Genomic DNA, 22,498 nt, shown 5'->3' on the forward strand with positions numbered 1-22,498 from the left:
ACGGAGAGCTTTATATGGCATTACATCAGTTATGATGTTTTAAACAAAAGTGCAATACATGACGTGTTGTCTGAGAATCTGTCAGAGGGGGAAATGCTGAATTGCAGACCACCAAACGACGAGAAGAAACGAAGAGACCACACAAAATCTACATTCCCATCCCATAAAATGGGACTTTTATAAAGTGTCCTTCTCTGCGTGTGTATATGTAAAATGTTAATATAATGATCTCTGGACATTCATCATTTGCAGAAAACCGCTATTCCAAAACACTTAACTTTGGAGGCATTTGATCGCAGGAGCAAACAGTCAATAAATACAAACTCCATGGCAGAAGATTGCAGAGCCACCATTTCAATCACTTGCAAAAATGTGTGTAACAGTTCACAAATCAGTTTTTATTAATTTAAACACAATCAAATAATAAATGTCAAAACATCTGTACACATCTTTTTGCAGACACAACAAACTGTTTCACAATGAGGCCCACATATTGTAAATTTTGTCCAGTTTGCATTATGATTGCATCATTTATAAAAAAAAAAAAAAGTGTGTTAAATCTAGAAAACATCTAATGTTACCGTGATCTAGCAGCAAAATGTGATTCCCCGGTATGGGGGGTGGCGGGCGATGCAATAAGAGGGGTGAAATTGTAAATGTGGTGAGAAAAACTAGGCCAGAGAAGACGACCTCACCTGCAGGAGCCCAACAGAACATTATCATGTGCCGGGAGGGAAAATGAAAAACAGATCGAGTTAGCTGGGGAAATTCACAGTCGATAGCACATGTATGTTCTCAACTCCATTGTGAGAGTGAGTGTGTGTGTGTGTGTGTAGGTGCGAGTGAGTAGTGGCTTTCTTTTTTAAAGTCTAAGAGCTAGAGTTTCCAGTCCACAGTTACCTTAGAACTACCAATATGCATCATGAAAATCCAACTACAGTGGACACAATCAAAATAAAAAGACTACTTCATACAAAATTACACTTGCTGTACAAGACTTTCTGCTTTAGCGCCGGTACAAAAGATAATAAAACCTATTTAAGCTTAAATGCCTGTCACGGACGCTGAGGTTCAATGTCCAGCTCGGGCAGGAGATAGTACTGGGGATACAGACATTTACACTCAGTTTGAAGCTTGACATTCAGAAGATTATTATTCTTATTATGCTGCTTATGTTCTTCCTTGGAGTTTGAGCTACCATTGGGATTGAATTCGCTATGAAATCCTGACTGAAAGAGAGAGAGTAAGTCTCTACATGGACTCACAAGTTCTCACCACCTTTAAGGAGCAAAGCATACAAAGGAGGAAACAAAACATCACTGAAGAAAAATACGAAATTATTGACACTTGACATCCATGCTTTTGGTCATGACAAAACAATTATCACACACACACACACACACACACACACAAAAAAAATCCTTATCTACATTTATTTATTGAATGAAACCTTGAACACATGAACACTTTCAGGCTTTGCATGAGCTACTGCGCCAACGCCTTTACGTACGTACTTCCATGAAACGGCTTTCCACAGCATGTACCTTAATTAATATAGGAAGGAATAGTCCAGTGATTACAAATTTACACACACACACAAAAAAATTTCTGTACACGATTGTCTCTGCAATGTAAATAATGTTTCGTTAATTTTTTTTCCTTAAATTACTTAGAAAATCCATTTTTTTCTCCTTAAACTTCTTGGTGTAGTGAAATCAAAGTACGTTGTAATGCGAAAAGGCACAAGTTTCTTTTTTGGGGCCAGTGCCGCTCCACAAAGTCTCTCGAAGATTATAAATAAGAAGCGTAGGACATCCAGGGCAACAGGTCTGGCGAAACGAGGAAAGCGAAGGGGTTGTGCCCCACTGTCTTTGTACCATCGCTTGAGACATAAAGAGATAAAACATTACACCAAGTTGCAGTGGGATCGGAGTCCTGCTGAGTTCCAAAGGCATCGGTAGCTCAGTTTTTGTCACAGGTGTGAACCCTTGCCGAGTCCCCCGCGTAGACAGGGCTGTAAAACATTTTGATGGCTTCGGAAAAAAAGCCAATTCACAGTAACCAGGGCCAGCAGCTGCAGCGCCATAAATTCACTCTCCTCCACTTTGAAAAAGGTTTAGGGTTAAGACGAATTGCGGCCATGTGTCAACATGCTGAGCGTGTTGCTCTCTCTCTACGTTATGTGTGTGAACGATTTTGTTTTTGGTCTGGTGCTGTCGGAACGCAGACGGTCGGGCGACGCAGCAGGCTGACAGTGCTGGGTATGGGTCTGCAGGGCCCCCGCACGGCCTGGGACAGAGCGACAGGGCCGTCACAGTGCTACAAGTACTCCAGGTCCAGAGCGTGGTGCAGGGCCATGAGGTCAGAGTGACTAGAGATCCTCCAGAAAGGCATGTTGTGCTGGAAAGACACAGGGAAAGAGAGAGAATGTTTGAGGATGAAAGAGAAAATAAAGAAACACAAAACCTGCAATGAACACTTCACTTAGAAAAACAATCATGCCCATGAGCGCCGTCTGAACAGCCTCGATGGCCCGTAACATCACACGAGACTTGAGAAGAGGAAGGACTTACAAACTACAACCACTTAAGCAGCACCATACCATTGAGATCACTCAGTAAATATCATTAAAAAAAAATCTAATTTTGACAGCTAAATGACATGAAAATAAAGGGGAAAAAATCTAGTTTAAAACAAATGTACTTTTTGTGTTCATGTTTAGACCATTTTCAATTTAATGACGAAATGTCATATGGTGTAACCAATTAAAACATTTTTTTTTTAATTACACCTTGAATACATGTGTACACGTGCATCATAATCCTTTTTTAATAATTTCAAAAAGGTTTTTAAATATGTTTTCGAGGTAAACTTTTTTTTTTTTTTTTTATAATAATAACAATAATAAATACCATGAATTATTCATTCACAACATATGATTTCATTTTTGGGGAGTCACACCACATGATATTATTGTACAACCTGAACTTGCCTGGTCATAAAAAGATTTTAAGAAACTTATGGACCTTGACACACAGTCATGAGATTGACACTTAAGACTGGTTTTGTGGTCCAGGGTCACATATTTAGAATCTTTTAATATTGTTGGAAAAATATAACAAAAAATATTTCAAATATAAAAAACAACAAAGGCCCAATTACAAAACATAGCAAAATGTTTTACTACACCTTAGAAAAAAGTAAGGCCCGGTGGGAAATAACTATTAAATACACTATACATATACAGCACCTCTGCACAAACTTATCCGAACACAACTTTGCAAATGAGGCATTGTTCCTGGGAGAGGCCACAGGGGAATATGATTCTGCCAGAATGAAAGAAGCTTGTCAGCTCAGAGTCGTCCACACACAAACCATTACTGAGTCTTATCAAAGGTATAGCCTCTCTCAGGCATATGTTCTGCTTAGAGAAGCTTGCACTGACCCTTAAAAGACTCTTTTCTTTTGTTTTGTAAATTGTCTTTGCTTTTAACTTTAAAAGCCAGAGATGGTATCTCCTTTTGCCTCGGTCGAGTTATTAACTAGAGGGAATTGTTTCTGGGATACGATGGAAAAAACGAAAGTATACAAAGGTTTAACTTTGCTTTGGTGGTTTCATACAAAGTCACCCTTGACACTAGTGTTGTATCTGACAAAACTGTGGCATTTTATATCAAGCTGGGTTTCTTAAGTGCCAAGGACTTATTAAACTCCCCTGCACTCCGTCTAAACACTTTATCTTGGAGGAAATGGGGACTGACATGTAAAACTTATACGTTCACATTCCTTGCATGATTAACTGACAACATGGAACAAATCACTTGGCACAATATAATAATCACACCAACACATTTTCGGCTGTTTGTAGCCTGTCTGAACAACAAGCTGCTTTGATAATTAATTACACAATGAATACTTTCAAGTTTTGTGGCTTATAGCTTTGGAAAACTTGGCAGATGTTCTGAATACACAGGCGGCAGGTAACATAAATCTTCTGGGTTGAACAACAAGAGACAGGAAAACAACACTCCTCTGATGGTCCTTATGTTCTTCTGAATATCCTCGACTTATCTAACAATGATTTAAGCGCCTTAAATGCATATTATATTTATGAACCGGCCCCTCTAAAATGCCTGAGAGGACTTGTCTAGCATTACACAAGGTGAAACGGCAGTCACATGCAGGGACGTGTAATTATGTCATCTTGCCTCCCTTTACATTCAAGCTGTCAGGGGAAATGAGCTGATTACAATGCGAGAATAATTCTCTCGCTGGTCCAATGACACTTTCAGGGAATGGCCTGAAGAAATTAAAGGTTTGAAGGGAAAGTGCTATAGAGTTCTAGGCGTCTTCATACCTTTTTCGACCCTGTCTCCTCCTCCACGCCGTCCCCCACCACCACATAAACAACTTTCCTCCCGAACCTCTGGATAACTCTCTCGAAGCAGCTCTCTTTTCCTGGGGAGAGGAGAAGCAGGTTTAGGTTGCTGCGCAAAGCAAGGAAGCCACATCCAAGATCCAGGCCCAGGAGGGGCTCTTTAAATACACAATAAATTACACAAAATTACGCAGTGTAAACATTTTGCCTTGCTTGGAGATACGATGAGATCGATGCTCAGATAAAAGCAGCCTGAAAAGCATTAAGTGTGCCTTATTCCTCTCAGAACGTGGGACAAATGGAGTTTAACAAGCTAAATCAACCTCCCATGTAAATGTGAGCGAGGGAGGCGCTGAGCTTTGCGCGAACAAAAGTATGAAAGTAAAGGTTGGTGTTTATTTTGCATTCGAAAAAGCGGAGAGGCCGAAAAGAAGAAAAAAAATGTCAAAGTGGAATGACATAAATTTGCCGAAGTGGTTTCATATGTAGACCTGAAAAGGAGAGGCCCAGTTCAGGCTGATCTCCAAGAAAATAATCCCAGCCTGATTAGACCTCTTCCTGAACATCAACCCTCTCTTGTGTCCGCCACTTCTGCAGCCTAACCCAATCACACGCCATGTGTCTCACGCTGTTTACACGTAATATCACAGTAATTACGGCCACACTCCAATAGAGTCCATTCACACACAGGTAGTTAATACTGAGATCGCACTTACCTATTTTCGTGGCGCTATAAATGTTTTCAATTGGAAATACTACTCCCAGTCCATACAGGAGGACCTTGGCGAGGGCAGGTATGAGCTGTGTTGTGGTCACTAAGATGTTCACACAGTTTGATCTGTAATTGAATGGCAAAGTATGTCAAGTTAAAGTGCACAAGGGAGGACAAGGCTATCCAGGCATGCCATTTGTCATCCAGAACGCTCCATGATAAATGGATCTTTAATTGTTGTCCTCTTAAAATGCTGTATAATACAGAGAGTAAGTGTTCTTTGAGGTATTGGGACATAAAGCAAACCAGTATTCACACCTCTCACTGATTTATGTGTATCAGAGATGGGCTCTATATAATTTGCTCGTGCTAAGGCCTACCTTGAGTGGATTAATGTTAGTGCTTTCAGTGCCAGTGTTAACCAGGAGTCAGTCAGGGCTTCAATTTCTGCTCTCAATTGCAACCAGGCTTCCCTTTTGGCCGGGCCAAGCAGACCTGAAATGAACAGAAACATTGTTTGAGTTGGACCATCCCGCGAATACTTTGAGAAATTTCGAAATTTACCCAGACCGAGTGGTTTGTGCATAAGGGATTATTTGAGAAACTTATGAGTGCTTTTGTTGACACACCACCCCTCTTCCCCAGCAATTGTAGCAAAGCAGTTTATTGGGGGATTACCTCCGACGTTATTTTTATAGGTGGTGTAAATTTCTTTTACTCGTCTGTAGCGGAAGGCGAGCTTTCTCATCCAGTCCACACCTCCTCGTACGCCAGTGGCCAGACACAGGTTGGCACTAGTGGCAGCAGCGTGGAATCCGTCTGTGCTAAAATTATATGTACTGAACAGAGAGGAGAGAGAGAGAATGGTTTTTGAGCTCGACTTTAGTCATAGTGAACTGTGAAAGGGCTAGCATGGTGCTAACTTTACCTTAGATCTTGCCCGTTGTCGTCCGACGACACGTCGTCAATGTGGACCTGATCGCACTCCTGGAAACAAGCAAAAGCAAAGGATGGACATGGTGAGCTGGTTGAAATTAAAATATACCAATTTGATTAATGTTTTTTTTTAATGTGCAAAATTGGTTACGATTTGGATCCCTGAAGTAAATAATGTCAACAACTGTAGAATTCCCAATTGAAGGCTGAGCTCTCTCCCGAAAGCTCAAATCAACCCTCAACCACTTCCAGCCTCTAACCCCCCACCTGCTAAATCTTAATAAAAATAAACACCATCATCGGGGGACTGGGGGTCCGACCCATTTGGCCAGTACCACTAGGGGGATCTCTTGATATACACATCTGCTGGTACGTAAAGTCAATTGGGATGGGATCGGTAGACTCCGGGAAGGTAGAAACGGCCTCTCTGTGTTAGGTCTGCTTGTCCAGAGTCTGCTGCCTGAACAAAGAGATAGCTGTGGGATAATGAGAGTGTCTGTGCCTCCTTCAGGGTCTCCACTTCTTGGAGAGGCTGAATGATTCTACAACTCAGAGCTGATTCAGCCAGTGTACACAGTAACACAAACCAGACTTTCTGGTAAATGTAACGCACTAGAAAAATTGAACCTGATGCTAACCGCCAATGAAATTATGACCTCTGATTGCTGCCGAGCCACACACCAACACAGCCTGAGGCCAGCTTTTTGGAGAAAGCAGACTGAAAATCTGTTATTAGTTTTCCATTTATAGTCGTCCTCTCCCCCACCCCTCACAAGAGCCCTAGATGTTAGTGAGCTGGGCATGAGCATTCAAATCAAACAAAAATCACATGGAAAGACAGAGTTGGCGGCTTGTGTGTTCCAAAAATCATCTGCAAGAAAACAAATAGATGAATAAATAAATATATAAATAAAATAATAATATAAAAAATGCACCCCCCCCCAAAATAAAAAAATAAATAAATAAATAAATATATATATATTAACAAGAAAATCAAAACATTATATATATACACAGATTGAAGTATATTTGTACATTTTTAAATAAATACATAAATATTTATCTATAATTATGAATTAAACCTCATTATATAAACGTATGTATATCTATCTATCTATCTATCTATCTATCTTTCTATCTATCTGATTAAATACAATCATATTAATTATAATTAGGAATTACACCTCTCTGTATAAACTTGTTAAAATTCTAATTATAAATATACAAAATATACACATGTACAAAAATGGAAAAAAATAAATGAATATATGTATATTTATAATTACAAATTAAACCCCATCCAATGAAGTAAAAAGAAAATGGGTTGAAATTGCCAGTTGTTCTGTTAAACCTCCATTCATATTTCAAGTTTAATCTAACAATTTACTCGGTAGTTGAATTTTAGAAGGGGGTATTTCCTTTTAGCCATTCTTTTGAATTTCCTTTCCAGAACTTTAAGCCTTTTAATTAAGTTTCAACAAGCTGCTAAGACACAAAAATACAAAAAGCACTTCCTTGTTTTAACTCCGTCTGAACCTGGCCAAATGCTGATGTTATTGCATTCCTGTCTAATGCTACAGCAGGGTAGGGGTAAGCGCTTTAGACTGTAAACCTTTTTTATTTTACTGGTTCCCCTCTGAACAAATTTTTCATCTCTCTGGATTTGTGCAGAGAGGGAGGGGAGAGCAACGTGAAGAGAAACTCAAACCAGCTGTTCTTTAACAGAATTAAAATCTTGACCCCCAACCCCTGCTCTAATGCAGCCATTCTCTCGCCAAGACTCTCCCAGCAAGCCTCGAGATCCAAAGAGGAAAAGACTTTGACCCGGTGCCCTGCTCCTCCTCTCCAGGGCTCCACAGGCTCAGATAAGGGGGAGGGGGGCTGGAGGCAGGGCCGTTTGTGAGCGGGGAGCTGGGGTGACCTCACATGGAGAACTTCGAGTGTTGCGGAGCCAAAAGATGGACTGCCAATTGCAGCCGCGGATCAGGAACACCTCAAGCTATTTGTGTAATCTGTTTCTAGATAGTCAGCAACGGATCTGTAATACTTCTGAAGTACCAATTTGTTTTTCAAAGAGGACTTTTGGACAGGCCAAAATCATTACAGAAAACTGGGCCCCCCATCACAACGTTAAATCCTGAGCATTAACGGTTATGATAACAAATGCGTTACTTTAACACGTTACCATCTCCCTTTCACGGAATCACCACATGTTTACATTGCCTTTTAATTCGCTGGTTATTACGACACACAATTAAGAGTCGTGTTGTGGGTTTCCAGACCTCCGGGATGAAAGTGAGGGCAGAGAAAGAATGCACAACCTCTAGCAATTACCGCACACAGCTGGAGCCCACATAAACCACTTGACTGCCACTCTGGTAGCTGCACCAGGATCCTAATGGAGCCGCTCGGTCCTAATGTCTTACAGTAACTCATGAGACTCATTAAGGCAGCTTCTTAAGCACTCGTAAACACCGTTAAGCCTAATAACCGAGGATGGGCCAGCTTTAAAGTGGTTAAGTACAGCATGTGGTTGATCTTCAAGGGTGGCTGAAGGTATCTTCAAGAAGGTGTTATGTTGAAAGGATGAGATACTGTAAATATTGTATGAAGTATAGCACGACGGCTGGTGGTAAAAATTCTATTTAGATAATGGGGTCAATGATAAATGAGAGAGTTTAAATGTAGTTTAAAACGTTAAACCACGATTTGTATTCAGGTTGTTTTTTTATATGGTTTTGAACTTTTATAGCATTTTCAAGAAAAGTTTACACTTGTGACCCTGGACCACAAAACCAAGTCATAAGGGTCAGTTTTTTTGAAATTGAGATTTATACATCATCTGAAAGCTGAATAAATAAGCTTATTAAACAACCATACAGCAAATGTATGGTTGTTAGGATAGGACAATATTTGGCCGAGATACAACTAGAGGTCTGGAAACTGAGGGTGCAAAAAAATCAAAATACTGAGAAAATCGCCTTTAAAGTTGTCCAAATGAAGTTCTTAGCAATGGATATTACTAATCAAAAATGAAATTTTTATATATTTATGGTAGGACATTTACAAAATATCTTCATGGAACATGATCTTTACTTTATATCCTAATGATTTTTGGCATAAAAGAAAAATCGATAATTTTGACCCATACAATGTTTTTTTGGCTATTGCTACAAATATCCCCCTGCAACTTAAGACTGGTTTTGTGGTCCAGGGTCACATTTAATGTGTACATTTAGTGTAGTGTAACCCTCAAGTAATAAATACATATTTCAATATTTTTATCATAGAAAAAAAAAAAAATATATATATATATATATATACATAAAAAAAAAAGAAAAAATATATATATATTAATTGGTAGCGACACAGTTTAAAAAAAACAATTCTCCTAAAAATAATAGTAAAATAACATGCAACAATCTCATATCTCATTATTTTAATGATTTTAGTAATTTTGTTTTTCAAATATTAATAAGCAGTGAAGCAGTTTTCCCATAAAAAATAATAAAAGATTATGCAACAATCGTATTTTTGTTTTAATGATTTTCGCATTGTGATACAACCATGGCATTAGGCACCAAAAAGTCTTAAAAATTATAGATTTTTATTTACATTTTTTAATTATATATTTATATATTTGTTACGTGTTCATGAATAAATTAATATATAGGAAAAACTGTGTGAGTGTGATCCAGTGTAAATAGGTCTGTCTTTTCTTATAAACCTACAATCGCTGCTAACTAACACCAGATGTTCCTACTATAGGCTGTGTAAAGATCCTGCTCTGCAATCCGTACATAATTACGGCTTACACAAACACGTTGTCTCTGTTTAATTCATCAATTTTTTGATCCCTTCTCATTCACTAAACTATCTGAAGGTCCTGGTAAAATAAATAAATGTGTAAATGTGTGGGGAAAAACTGTGGGAAACTGCAAGAGAAGCCTAACAAACTACAAAAGAAATCCTTGAAATCAGCTCTTCTCTATTTCCATTCACTCTCTCTCATTTTCCTTTCAGTTCCTCCTCTGAATATCCAGGCCTAGAAAAACCTTTTCATTTATGCGAGCTATCAGAGCCTCCTTTGTTCGGCTGGCATCTGTCATTAAGCAATCAGGCCGGACTGGCTGATTCTTCCTGTTGGCCAGAGGAAGGGCTTTGCTGCAGACTGCACAGAAGCGACTGCTGCAGAATGTCAAAAAAGAAAATGATTATTTAAAACTACAAACCTCACTTTCTCTCTCGTCCCGAGCTGGAAACATCCGTATTGCATTACTCTCCCTGGCTACCTCAGTTTCTCTTTTTTCCCCTTCTCTCTGCGTCTCAGCTCAGGAGGTAAGAGGGCTTTCATCCATGGCTGTGCCTTTGGGCCAGACTCTAAACTCCACTAAAGCTCAGTCTGGAGAAGGAACCAGCTCCCCAAACAGGTGAGCGTCCCAGGTAACAAAGGCACAGTGTGAGTGATTACAGCCATCATCACAACATTCCTCCAAGCCTACAAGCTAAGTCCATGTGAAAAAGCCCAATCCATGGTTCGCAGGTTCTCAATGCTGCCACTCCATTGGCAGGGTCTGTCATCCCCCCGTCTGTGAGGGGGGTTGATGACCCCAGTGTTTGCCCCCCTTCACTTTCCCACCACAGTTGGCCCACGCAAAGGGTGAGAGAGGTAGAGGGGAAAGAGGGAGGGTGCGGCTTACCTGTGGGTCGGACACAGGATATGGAGAACAAAGAGAGTTCTTCAGACCCACTTCATTCCAATCCACAGTTTGTGCTTGAACAGTCATGGAATTCAAACAGCCGAGTAAAACAAAGCTCTCTGGAAGCGTGACCTTCCTAAAACCGAGGCTTTTCGCACTCTGGCATATGAAGACGGAAAAGAGCAGAGGCCAAATTGAATGAAAATCTTCATAAAGAAAATTATTATGATACATTCTAAGATGTTTGTAAAAAGTGCAAATCTTAGAAATTTTTTATATTTTGTTAAGAAAATGTTTTCTTTCTTAAGAAGACAATTACAGGCTTTGGTGCCATCTGATTGTATGGTGGTTCTTGCCGAAATCTTGCTGATCAATGTAAATATTTTTTTCTTCTTCTTTTTTTTGTCATGCCTACAAATCATAATCACACCCACTATTTTTCATCTCAACTTGCTTGCGGGGAGTTCAAAATTTGGAAACATCTTTTTAATGCACCATGTACTTTAAATATTTCCTGTCAAAGAGCCTATCTCAAGATGGAGTGCTCTGTTGCATTCATTGGCGCTCCGTTATTTATAATGATTTTTCAGGTATTAAAGTTTTGTCTTCAGAACAATTTTAAGAAAAAAGATGAGAACATTCTTAAGAAATGTTTTCAGGAGTACAAGACATTCTTAACTAGCAGTTAAGAAGAATTTCATTCTTAAGTATATTTCGTGAATCCGGCCCCAGATCTTTACGTAAACTCAACACAAGTAAAGCGAGCCTGATGGAGAGAAGATAATGGAAAATATGGTTCAAATTTGGTCAAACACGGTCTGGTACATCAACACACACGTACACGAGCCAAATGTTCCACTGCAATTCTACCTTATAGGTGTGACGCCAGTTAAAACAAAAGTCCGTCCAAATAGGAAGAAAAGCAAAAACCTACTCTTATTAACGGTATTATATCAGCATATCTAATACATTTTTCACATATTGTCTAAACTGAGGATCTTAATTTAAAACACAATGTTGCTTCAATCCAAAAAACTCTGTATTTAGGCTTAATGATGAGCAATCGGCTTCAAAACGATCATCTGTCACCACATTGTTTGTAACACTACATTTTCCACAGATGCACAACCCTTATTGCTTTTAGGCCCCATTACTGTGGGCTGCTGGGTAAGAGAGGGGCCGATGCTGAGAGAAGATAGACAGGCCGACTTTAAAAGCTCTCCGTTCTCTTTTTAGTCATTCCAAAACACATCAGGGCCCCTGCCTGGGGACCTCTGAAGCCCTGACAGCCAAAAGACACTACCTGCGTCTAGACGTAAAAACAAATTAAATCCAGAGTCAGGAGAAGACACAACACGCACAGGGAAAGTTATGATAATGACTTATTTCACTTTCAAAAGAGTCACGCCTCTATTTTGGTTTGGTCCAAGGAGCTCGAGGAATTTTGATGGAACATTTGCTTGTGGTATTGGCCAGAAATACTCTATATTAAATAACAAAGCTATCTACCTAAATAACCGAGAGGAAGACTGAAAACTAAGATAGGTGAATTGCACTGCAAAGATGTTAGACTAAAACGCTGTGTTGTTAAACTGTTTTAAAGTCATAAGATGTCACAAAAAATGCAATTCTAAACATTTAAAAGAAAAAAAAAGTCACACCTCTATGCAATCCCAGTTGTAAACTGATAAGCGAAGCCCCTCCATCCTGGAGGTGCTAAAAACGTCCCTTTTGCAGTGTTACAGAGTTGGCCTCAGGTATGCATCGGTGGAGGTACAGCCGGGGATAATTGAAACCGTTCCCACCTCAGCAAAGCCAGGGAGGAGAACTCTGTCCCATAGACGGCTCTGTGTTGTTTTCTCTCCCGGCGAGCCGTGGCCCTTCCCCACTGAGAGGGAGCACGGCCGGGCCTCCAGAGACGCACATTCCCACACACCAACCCGCACTCCACCTCTCACCCAACACACAAGAATGCTTTCATCCCCAACACATCCTCAAACTCAGGTACTGCACGCAGCATATCACACAAACTGGGGTAATTGCATACAAGAATTATGGTATAACCAGTTGTGGTATAACCAAAGAGAACCATGCCAACTAAAAGCTCTGTGCGTTCTGTGCTCATATTAAATGTGTGATTTGTAAAAATGCTATTTCTTGTGCCCTGATCTCTCCTAAAAACAACTAAATATTTAAATGAAGGAAAGGATTATTAATTGGCTTATTTCAGTTTCAAATTTAATTGTGAATATTTCCAAGGCAAAACTGAAAAGTAAATTAACTGAAATAATTTGAAATGATTTATGCACATACAATACTATTCCAAAGTTTGAAATCAGAATGATTTCTTTTTTGAAAGAAATTATTACTTAATTATCAAGGACACATTAAACTAATCAAAAGGGGCAGTAAATACATTTATAATGTTACATAAGATTGCTATTTCAAACAAATGCTGTTCTTTTGAACTTTATTTTCATCAAAAAATCCTGGGGAAAAAAGTATCAGGGTTTCTACAGAAATATTAAGCAGGACAACTGATTTTAACATTGATAATAATAAGAATTTTTTTCTTTAGCAGCAGATCAGCATATTAAAATGATTTTTGAAGGATCATGTGACACTGAATACTGGAGTAATGATGCTGAAAATTCAGCTTTGCCATCACAGAAATAAATTATATTTTAAAATATATATAAAACAAGTTAATTTAAATTATAATAATATTTCACTATATTACGGTTTTACTGTATTTTTTTTATCAAATAAATCATTTAGCCTTGGTGAGCATATTATTAAAAAACATTAAAAAAATCTAAACTTTAGTAGCGTACTTAATCCTACCTATGACAAGTATATATGGATGATTTTTTTTAAATAAATACCCTTTACATTTAAAAAAAAAATCAAATATTAAAAAGGGCACAGCAATTTTTAAGATAAATATATTTTAAACATACAAATATATTGGTAACACTTTACAATAAGGTTCATCAGTTAACATTAGTCAACTACTTTAGTTAGCATGAACTAGTAAGAATGAACAGCATTTATTAATCTTACTGTTAATTTCAACATTTATTAATGCATTATTAAAATCAAATGTCTTTAAAGTTGTCCAAATGAAGTTCTTAGCAATGCATATTATTAAATAAAAATTAAGTTTTGATATATTTATGGTAGGAAATTTACTAAATATCTTCATGGAACATTATCTTTACTTTATATCCTAATGATTTTTGGCATAAAAGAAAAATCGATAATTTTGACCCATACAATGTTTTTTTGGCTATTGCTACAAATATCCCCCTGCAACTTAAGACTGGTTTTGTGGTCCAGGGTCACATTTAATGTGTACATTTAGTGTAGTGTAACCCTCAAGTAATAAATACATATTTCAATATTTTTATCATAGAAAAAAAAAAAAATATATATATATATATATATACATAAAAAAAAAAGAAAAAATATATATATATTAATTGGTAGCGACACAGTTTAAAAAAAACAATTCTCCTAAAAATAATAGTAAAATAACATGCAACAATCTCATATCTCATTATTTTAATGATTTTAGTAATTTTGTTTTTCAAATATTAATAAGCAGTGAAGCAGTTTTCCCATAAAAAATAATAAAAGATTATGCAACAATCGTATTTTTGTTTTAATGATTTTCGCATTGTGATACAACCATGGCATTAGGCACCAAAAAGTCTTAAAAATTATAGATTTTTATTTACATTTTTTAATTATATATTTATATATTTGTTACGTGTTCATGAATAAATTAATATATAGGAAAAACTGTGTGAGTGTGATCCAGTGTAAATAGGTCTGTCTTTTCTTATAAACCTACAATCGCTGCTAACTAACACCAGATGTTCCTACTATAGGCTGTGTAAAGATCCTGCTCTGCAATCCGTACATAATTACGGCTTACACAAACACGTTGTCTCTGTTTAATTCATCAATTTTTTGATCCCTTCTCATTCACTAAACTATCTGAAGGTCCTGGTAAAATAAATAAATGTGTAAATGTGTGGGGAAAAACTGTGGGAAACTGCAAGAGAAGCCTAACAAACTACAAAAGAAATCCTTGAAATCAGCTCTTCTCTATTTCCATTCACTCTCTCTCATTTTCCTTTCAGTTCCTCCTCTGAATATCCAGGCCTAGAAAAACCTTTTCATTTATGCGAGCTATCAGAGCCTCCTTTGTTCGGCTGGCATCTGTCATTAAGCAATCAGGCCGGACTGGCTGATTCTTCCTGTTGGCCAGAGGAAGGGCTTTGCTGCAGACTGCACAGAAGCGACTGCTGCAGAATGTCAAAAAAGAAAATGATTATTTAAAACTACAAACCTCACTTTCTCTCTCGTCCCGAGCTGGAAACATCCGTATTGCATTACTCTCCCTGGCTACCTCAGTTTCTCTTTTTTCCCCTTCTCTCTGCGTCTCAGCTCAGGAGGTAAGAGGGCTTTCATCCATGGCTGTGCCTTTGGGCCAGACTCTAAACTCCACTAAAGCTCAGTCTGGAGAAGGAACCAGCTCCCCAAACAGGTGAGCGTCCCAGGTAACAAAGGCACAGTGTGAGTGATTACAGCCATCATCACAACATTCCTCCAAGCCTACAAGCTAAGTCCATGTGAAAAAGCCCAATCCATGGTTCGCAGGTTCTCAATGCTGCCACTCCATTGGCAGGGTCTGTCATCCCCCCGTCTGTGAGGGGGGTTGATGACCCCAGTGTTTGCCCCCCTTCACTTTCCCACCACAGTTGGCCCACGCAAAGGGTGAGAGAGGTAGAGGGGAAAGAGGGAGGGTGCGGCTTACCTGTGGGTCGGACACAGGATATGGAGAACAAAGAGAGTTCTTCAGACCCACTTCATTCCAATCCACAGTTTGTGCTTGAACAGTCATGGAATTCAAACAGCCGAGTAAAACAAAGCTCTCTGGAAGCGTGGCCTTCCTAAAACCGAGGCTTTTCGCACTCTGGCATATGAAGACGGAAAAGAGCAGAGGCCAAATTGAATGAAAATCTTCATAAAGAAAATTATTATGATACATTCTAAGATGTTTGTAAAAAGTGCAAATCTTAGAAATTTTTTATATTTTGTTAAGAAAATGTTTTCTTTCTTAAGAAGACAATTACAGGCTTTGGTGCCATCTGATTGTATGGTGGTTCTTGCCGAAATCTTGCTGATCAATGTAAATATTTTTTTCTTCTTCTTTTTTTTGTCATGCCTACAAATCATAATCACACCCACTATTTTTCATCTCAACTTGCTTGCGGGGAGTTCAAAATTTGGAAACATCTTTTTAATGCACCATGTACTTTAAATATTTCCTGTCAAAGAGCCTATCTCAAGATGGAGTGCTCTGTTGCATTCATTGGCGCTCCGTTATTTATAATGATTTTTCAGGTATTCAAGTTTTGTCTTCAGAACAATTTTAAGAAAAAAGATGAGAACATTCTTAAGAAATGTTTTCAGGAGTACAAGACATTCTTAACTAGCAGTTAAGAAGAATTTCATTCTTAAGTATATTTCGTGAATCCGGCCCCAGATCTTTACGTAAACTCAACACAAGTAAAGCAAGCCTGATGGAGAGAAGATAATGGAAAATATGGTTCAAATTTGGTCAAACACGGTCTGGTACATCAACACACACGTACACGAGCCAAATGTTCCACTGCAATTCTACCTTATAGGTGTGACGCCAGTTAAAACAAAAGTCCGTCCAAATAGGAAGAAAAGCAAAAACCTACTCTTATTAACGGTATTATATCAGCATATCTAATACATTTTTCACATATTGTCTAAACTGAGGATCTTAATTTAAAACACAATGTTGCTTCAATCCAAAAAACTCTGTATTTAGGCTTAATGATGAGCAATCGGCTTCAAAACGATCATCTGTCACCACATTGTTTGTAACACTACATTTTCCACAGATGCACAACCCTTATTGCTTTTAGGCCCCATTACTGTGGGCTGCTGGGTAAGAGAGGGGCCGATGCTGAGAGAAGATAGACAGGCCGACTTTAAAAGCTCTCCGTTCTCTTTTTAGTCATTCCAAAACACATCAGGGCCCCTGCCTGGGGACCTCTGAAGCCCTGACAGCCAAAAGACACTACCTGCGTCTAGACGTAAAAACAAATTAAATCCAGAGTCAGGAGAAGACACAACACGCACAGGGAAAGTTATGATAATGACTTATTTCACTTTCAAAAGAGTCACGCCTCTATTTTGGTTTGGTCCAAGGAGCTCGAGGAATTTTGATGGAACATTTGCTTGTGGTATTGGCCAGAAATACTCTATATTAAATAACAAAGCTATCTACCTAAATAACCGAGAGGAAGACTGAAAACTAAGATAGGTGAATTGCACTGCAAAGATGTTAGACTAAAACGCTGTGTTGTTAAACTGTTTTAAAGTCATAAGATGTCACAAAAAATGCAATTCTAAACATTTAAAAGAAAAAAAAAGTCACACCTCTATGCAATCCCAGTTGTAAACTGATAAGCGAAGCCCCTCCATCCTGGAGGTGCTAAAAACGTCCCTTTTGCAGTGTTACAGAGTTGGCCTCAGGTATGCATCGGTGGAGGTACAGCCGGGGATAATTGAAACCGTTCCCACCTCAGCAAAGCCAGGGAGGAGAACTCTGTCCCATAGACGGCTCTGTGTTGTTTTCTCTCCCGGCGAGCCGTGGCCCTTCCCCGCTGAGAGGGAGCACGGCCGGGCCTCCAGAGACACACATTCCCACACACCAACCCGCTCTCCACCTCTCACCCAACACACAAGAATGCTTTCATCCCCAACACATCCTCACACTCAGGTACTGCACACAGCATATCACACAAGCTGGGGTAATCACATACAAGAATTATGGTAGAACCAGTTGTGGTATAACCAAAGAGAACCATGCCAACTAAAAGCTCTGTGCGTTCTGTGCTCATATTAAATGTGTGATTTGTAAAAATGCTATTTCTTGTGCCCTGATCTCTCCTAAAAACAACTAAATATTTAAATGAAGGAAAGGATTATTAATTGGCTTATTTCAGTTTCAAATTTAATTGTGAATATTTCCAAGGCAAAACTGAAAAGTAAATTAACTGAAATAATTTGAAATGATTTATGCACATACAATACTATTCCAAAGTTTGAAATCAGAATGATTTCTTTTTTGAAAGAAATTATTACTTAATTATCAAGGACACATTAAACTAATCAAAAGGGGCAGTAAATACATTTATAATGTTACATAAGATTGCTATTTCAAACAAATGCTGTTCTTTTGAACTTTATTTTCATCAAAAAATCCTGGGGAAAAAAGTATCAGGGTTTCTACAGAAATATTAAGCAGGACAACTGATTTTAACATTGATAATAATAAGAATTTTTTTCTTTAGCAGCAGATCAGCATATTAAAATGATTTTTGAAGGATCATGTGACACTGAATACTGGAGTAATGATGCTGAAAATTCAGCTTTGCCATCACAGAAATAAATTATATTTTAAAATATATATAAAACAAGTTAATTTAAATTATAATAATATTTCACTATATTACGGTTTTACTGTATTTTTTTTATCAAATAAATCATTTAGCCTTGGTGAGCATATTATTAAAAAACATTAAAAAAATCTAAACTTTAGTAGCGTACTTAATCCTACCTATGACAAGTATATATGGATGATTTTTTTTAAATAAATACCCTTTACATTTAAAAAAAAAATCAAATATTAAAAAGGGCACAGCAATTTTTAAGATAAATATATTTTAAACATACAAATATATTGGTAACACTTTACAATAAGGTTCATCAGTTAACATTAGTCAACTACTTTAGTTAGCATGAACTAGTAAGAATGAACAGCATTTATTAATCTTACTGTTAATTTCAACATTTATGAATGCATTATTAAAATCAAATGTTGTGCTTGTTAACATTAGTTAATGCACTGTGAATTAACATGAACTAACAGTGAATGTATGTATTTTCATTACCAAACATTAACAAAGATGAATAAATACTGTAAAAAAATGTATTCTCTTTATTCGTTCATGTTAGTTAATACATTAACTAACATTAATTAATGGAACCTTATTGTAAAGTGTTACCAATCAATTTTTTTCAGAAACACACATTTCTAATTAACCGTTCAATAAAATTATTCATAAAAATTTTACCGGACATTCTGCACACTCTCTTAATATCAAACGTGCGGTTCCTGAAAATAACCACTAAAATCTTCCTTTCTCATGAAGAAATTTGAATCAATATACTGCAATCAATACAAGGATCATATTGCTGACAAGCATGAAATATATTCTGTCATTGTACAATATAAATAATTAAGTGAGCCAAAAAACAAGACAGAGTGTCTCTTTTTCCAAAGACCTCTACGTGTTTAAGTGTCTGCTAGGTCACAGTAGTGTGTGTGTGTGTGTGTGTGTGTGTGTGTATGTGTGTGTGTGTGTGTGTGTGTGTGTGTGTGTGTGTGTGAAGTAGATCCCTTATGACCAATACGACATGGCTTTTCCTTTTCATTACCTTCCTCTATATCAACATTCATACAATTATCAGAATATATCAAACTCCAATCACACACAAGTGCAAGAAAGCAGGCGGAACAGTGAACAAATAACACAACCTATTGACTGCACAGAATAATTTAACACAACACAATGCAACATGACCCCACACATTGCCAACACACCCTGACATTTTAATCAGACAGGATGTGACCACGAGAAAATGTATTCATGTGGATTTAAACACTAAACAGTGATTTGAGGCACAAAGCAAATGCTGAGAGGCTGATGGTGTATTTCTGGACAGTGCCGGCTGTCCTTTACACATTTGTGTAAGTTACACAGTTGACAATCACCAATCACCATAAGGCATTTGTATGTGCAAAGCCAGAGGGAAATCCCTTTATGGCTTTGACTACATTAGACCGAGCATGTGCATTTCTTCAAGGTCTCAAATACATATCTGTTGTGGTATTTACAGCTTGAAATTCTCCCATAATTTTGGTCTGTCTTTCTGAACACCCTGTTTAGTTCAAAGAAAACATTCTGTTACGGTTTAAAGTAGAGAAAGTGAAGTTTTCTGCTATTGCATGCAATTGTCGTTTTAAGAGAAACGTCCTTAGCTTTAAAGTGTCAAAACTAAATGTAATAATTCGGTTGCTGAGATATAGCAGAAAGGAAAAACTGCACATTGCGCAATCCAATCATTTTACAAGATGCCTCGACAGCCGAATCATACACAAGCGGTTTAAACACATGAAACGAAATCAAAATACAGGACAGATGTTGTGAAAAAGCCACATTTATCCACATATCCATTATACAAAGTACAGCGGGCACAATTTAGTGTAGCCAAACATACGGAAATATTTAACAGCCAATTGCTGCCAATTAACTTTGATCAAGATGAGTGCGATTGGAATCTCCCTGTCACTCGAATGTCTCGGGCAGCACAAACATTTTCTTTCTCCCTGGTTCTCGCGGCAGGAAAAGCAGAGCAAGGCCGTTGACTAATGAGACTTGGCAGGCTCGCAGCAGTTCTCCTCACACTTAAGTATCAAACAAAACATTTCCTCCTCTGCGGGGTCAGTCATGAGTAGGACACAGAGGAAAATCAATGGGCCAGTGGTGTCGGGTTCTGGGGATGAGGGAAAGTGGCTCACCAGCGGTGTCTGGGCTCGGGTGGGTTCAGTTAAATCTGGTCTGGTCTGCTACTTAAAAGCCTAGTTTAGTCAAAAATGGAAATTCTTTTAGCGTTTATTCACCCTCGTGTCGTTTCAAACCTGTATGATTTTAATTCTTCAGTTGAACACAAAAGAAGATATTTTGAAGAATGTTCAAGCTGCTCTATTTCATGCAATTACAATGAATTTGGACTGAAGATTTCAAAAAGGAGGCAAAGAATCATAAAAGTTGTGCATGACTTAGTTTCTATATTCCAAGTCAAACGATTGCTTTGTGTGGGACTGAATTTATTATTATTATTATTATTCACTGATAATCTTCCACTGCAAATGGAATCAGTGAGTTTAACCCTGTAAAGCCTGACATATAAAATAATAATAGTCTTTTTAAATGGTTGTTCAATAAACATTTAGACAACAAAAAAAGTTTGAATTTATGTTTTGTATCATATTTAATAAATCCGGCTTTTATGGCTCATATATTACATAGTGAGAATATGAAGCTCATACTCAAGGAAGTAGAAGAAAAAAAAAACACCTCAATTTTATTCAGAGGTCCAAACTGAGCAAAAATATACAATTTGGTGCATCTGCTAATATTTATATAGCCAAAAAGTAAGAAAGTATAAAATTCTGATTATAATTTACTTGCTAAAAAAGTATAAACTACCAATCACACAACAGGTTTTTCAGCAAAGTTTAGATCCTGTTGATAATTTTGTCTTAGAAATTTGCATATCAAAAATGATACAGAACCAGATCTATTCTTTTTGTGAACGAATCATTCAGAACAGTTTCTGAAACGAATCAACTGATTAAGATTTCCAGTGAATAACAACTTCAGTTTTAGTCTTTTTCTAACACAAAGCTATGGGATAACTTCAAAAGACTTGAAATAAGAAAGAAAGTCAGATGAATAAATGATGACAAAATTTGTTATTTTTGGGTGAACCGGCTTGTGGATTTGTTGAATTATTTCACAGTCCATATTTTCAGACCTGAAGCTATTTTAACAAGCCATATCACTGATCTGCTCAAATCACTAAATGAAGTGCTAGCTCAAGCAACACCAGATCTGGTCAAACTTAACTTCACTACCATGAACACGTGGAGCGCTGCCAATCACGAGCAGAAGTGTCCCTACTGGTCTCATTTTCACCCCTCACCAGGCGGGGCAGACAGACACCTAGATACGCTCTCAGTAACTGCCCCTGGGGGCAGATTTTACACTGATCCGACATGAATCAGGCAAAGCGGGCAGAGCAGCCATTTTCAGACCGTGACAGAGAGTCTGCGGCCGGAGTGGACCGAGACACCGAGCACACAGCATGACATGCAGACAGTCAGAGCATGTACAGAAATATTAGAAGCTAACAAATTGGCCTGGGCGGCAGGGAAGGGAGGGGGCCAGTGGTGGGCGCAGGCCGGGGAGACTGACAGCGCATGTAAAATTCATAGTGTCCCTTGGGCTCCGAGGTAATACTTCACCACTGAGGGACGTTAGCGAGAAATAGGCACCCTGCTATTAAATGGTTGTTGATGCTATGGCTTAAACTTTAATGGACTGCTCTTCTGCTCGTAATGTAATGTATACACTCTGTTGTGACTTATCCACATCTTGGGGCTGGGTTTTAAATATGGCTGCTAAGAAAGCATGCTGTAGAAGTAATCACCATATTAGAGGGCTTGCAATAAGCTCCACAGGGGGTGAAGACAGCTATGGTGAGCACACACACAAAAAAAGTGAATCCCCAAAGTAAAAAAAAAGTGCTGGACTTACTTCCAAGTCATTGAAGAAGAAATGTGTGTCAGCCAAGTTGAAGATCATCTCTTCCATTCTTAGTCCCAATGACACTGACGTTGGTGGATCCTGAAAAACACACAGCAAGAAAAAAAAAAAATTATCCTTTCTATATAAAAATAAAGAATATACTGTATAGGCAGGCCTAATATCAGAAGTTCAGAATCAGTAATAATATAATAGTATCTTTAGCTGTGGTTAAGTTTTTCCATATTTACTTTGGAAAATATATTTTGAACATAATACTACGTATCTC

The 22,498-nt window shown here is 37.9% G+C and overlaps 1 protein-coding gene across 7 annotated transcripts in view; it reads right to left on the minus strand.

Moving 5' to 3' along the window:
• Positions 1-491: 491 nt before the first annotated feature.
• Positions 492-22,498, minus strand: part of LOC107657823 (eyes absent homolog 1) — a 51,209-nt gene continuing 29,202 nt past the window's right edge. For all 7 annotated transcript variants that reach the window (XM_016446082.1, XM_016446081.1, XM_016446080.1 and 4 more), the window contains 7 exons: positions 22,222-22,311; positions 6,019-6,077; positions 5,769-5,929; positions 5,471-5,585; positions 5,095-5,216; positions 4,358-4,458; positions 492-2,400 (listed from right to left, as the gene is read on the minus strand). In XM_016446082.1, coding sequence (XP_016301568.1) covers positions 2,320-2,400; positions 4,358-4,458; positions 5,095-5,216; positions 5,471-5,585; positions 5,769-5,929; positions 6,019-6,077; positions 22,222-22,311 — 729 coding nt within the window. In that variant the 3' untranslated portion in view covers positions 492-2,319. The remainder of the gene's footprint in view (positions 2,401-4,357; positions 4,459-5,094; positions 5,217-5,470; positions 5,586-5,768; positions 5,930-6,018; positions 6,078-22,221; positions 22,312-22,498) is intronic.

Source organism: Sinocyclocheilus anshuiensis, unplaced genomic scaffold (genome assembly GCF_001515605.1).
Source record: "Sinocyclocheilus anshuiensis isolate Anshui unplaced genomic scaffold, SAMN03320099.WGS_v1.1 scaffold7, whole genome shotgun sequence".
Lineage (NCBI taxonomy): Eukaryota > Metazoa > Chordata > Actinopteri > Cypriniformes > Cyprinidae > Sinocyclocheilus > Sinocyclocheilus anshuiensis.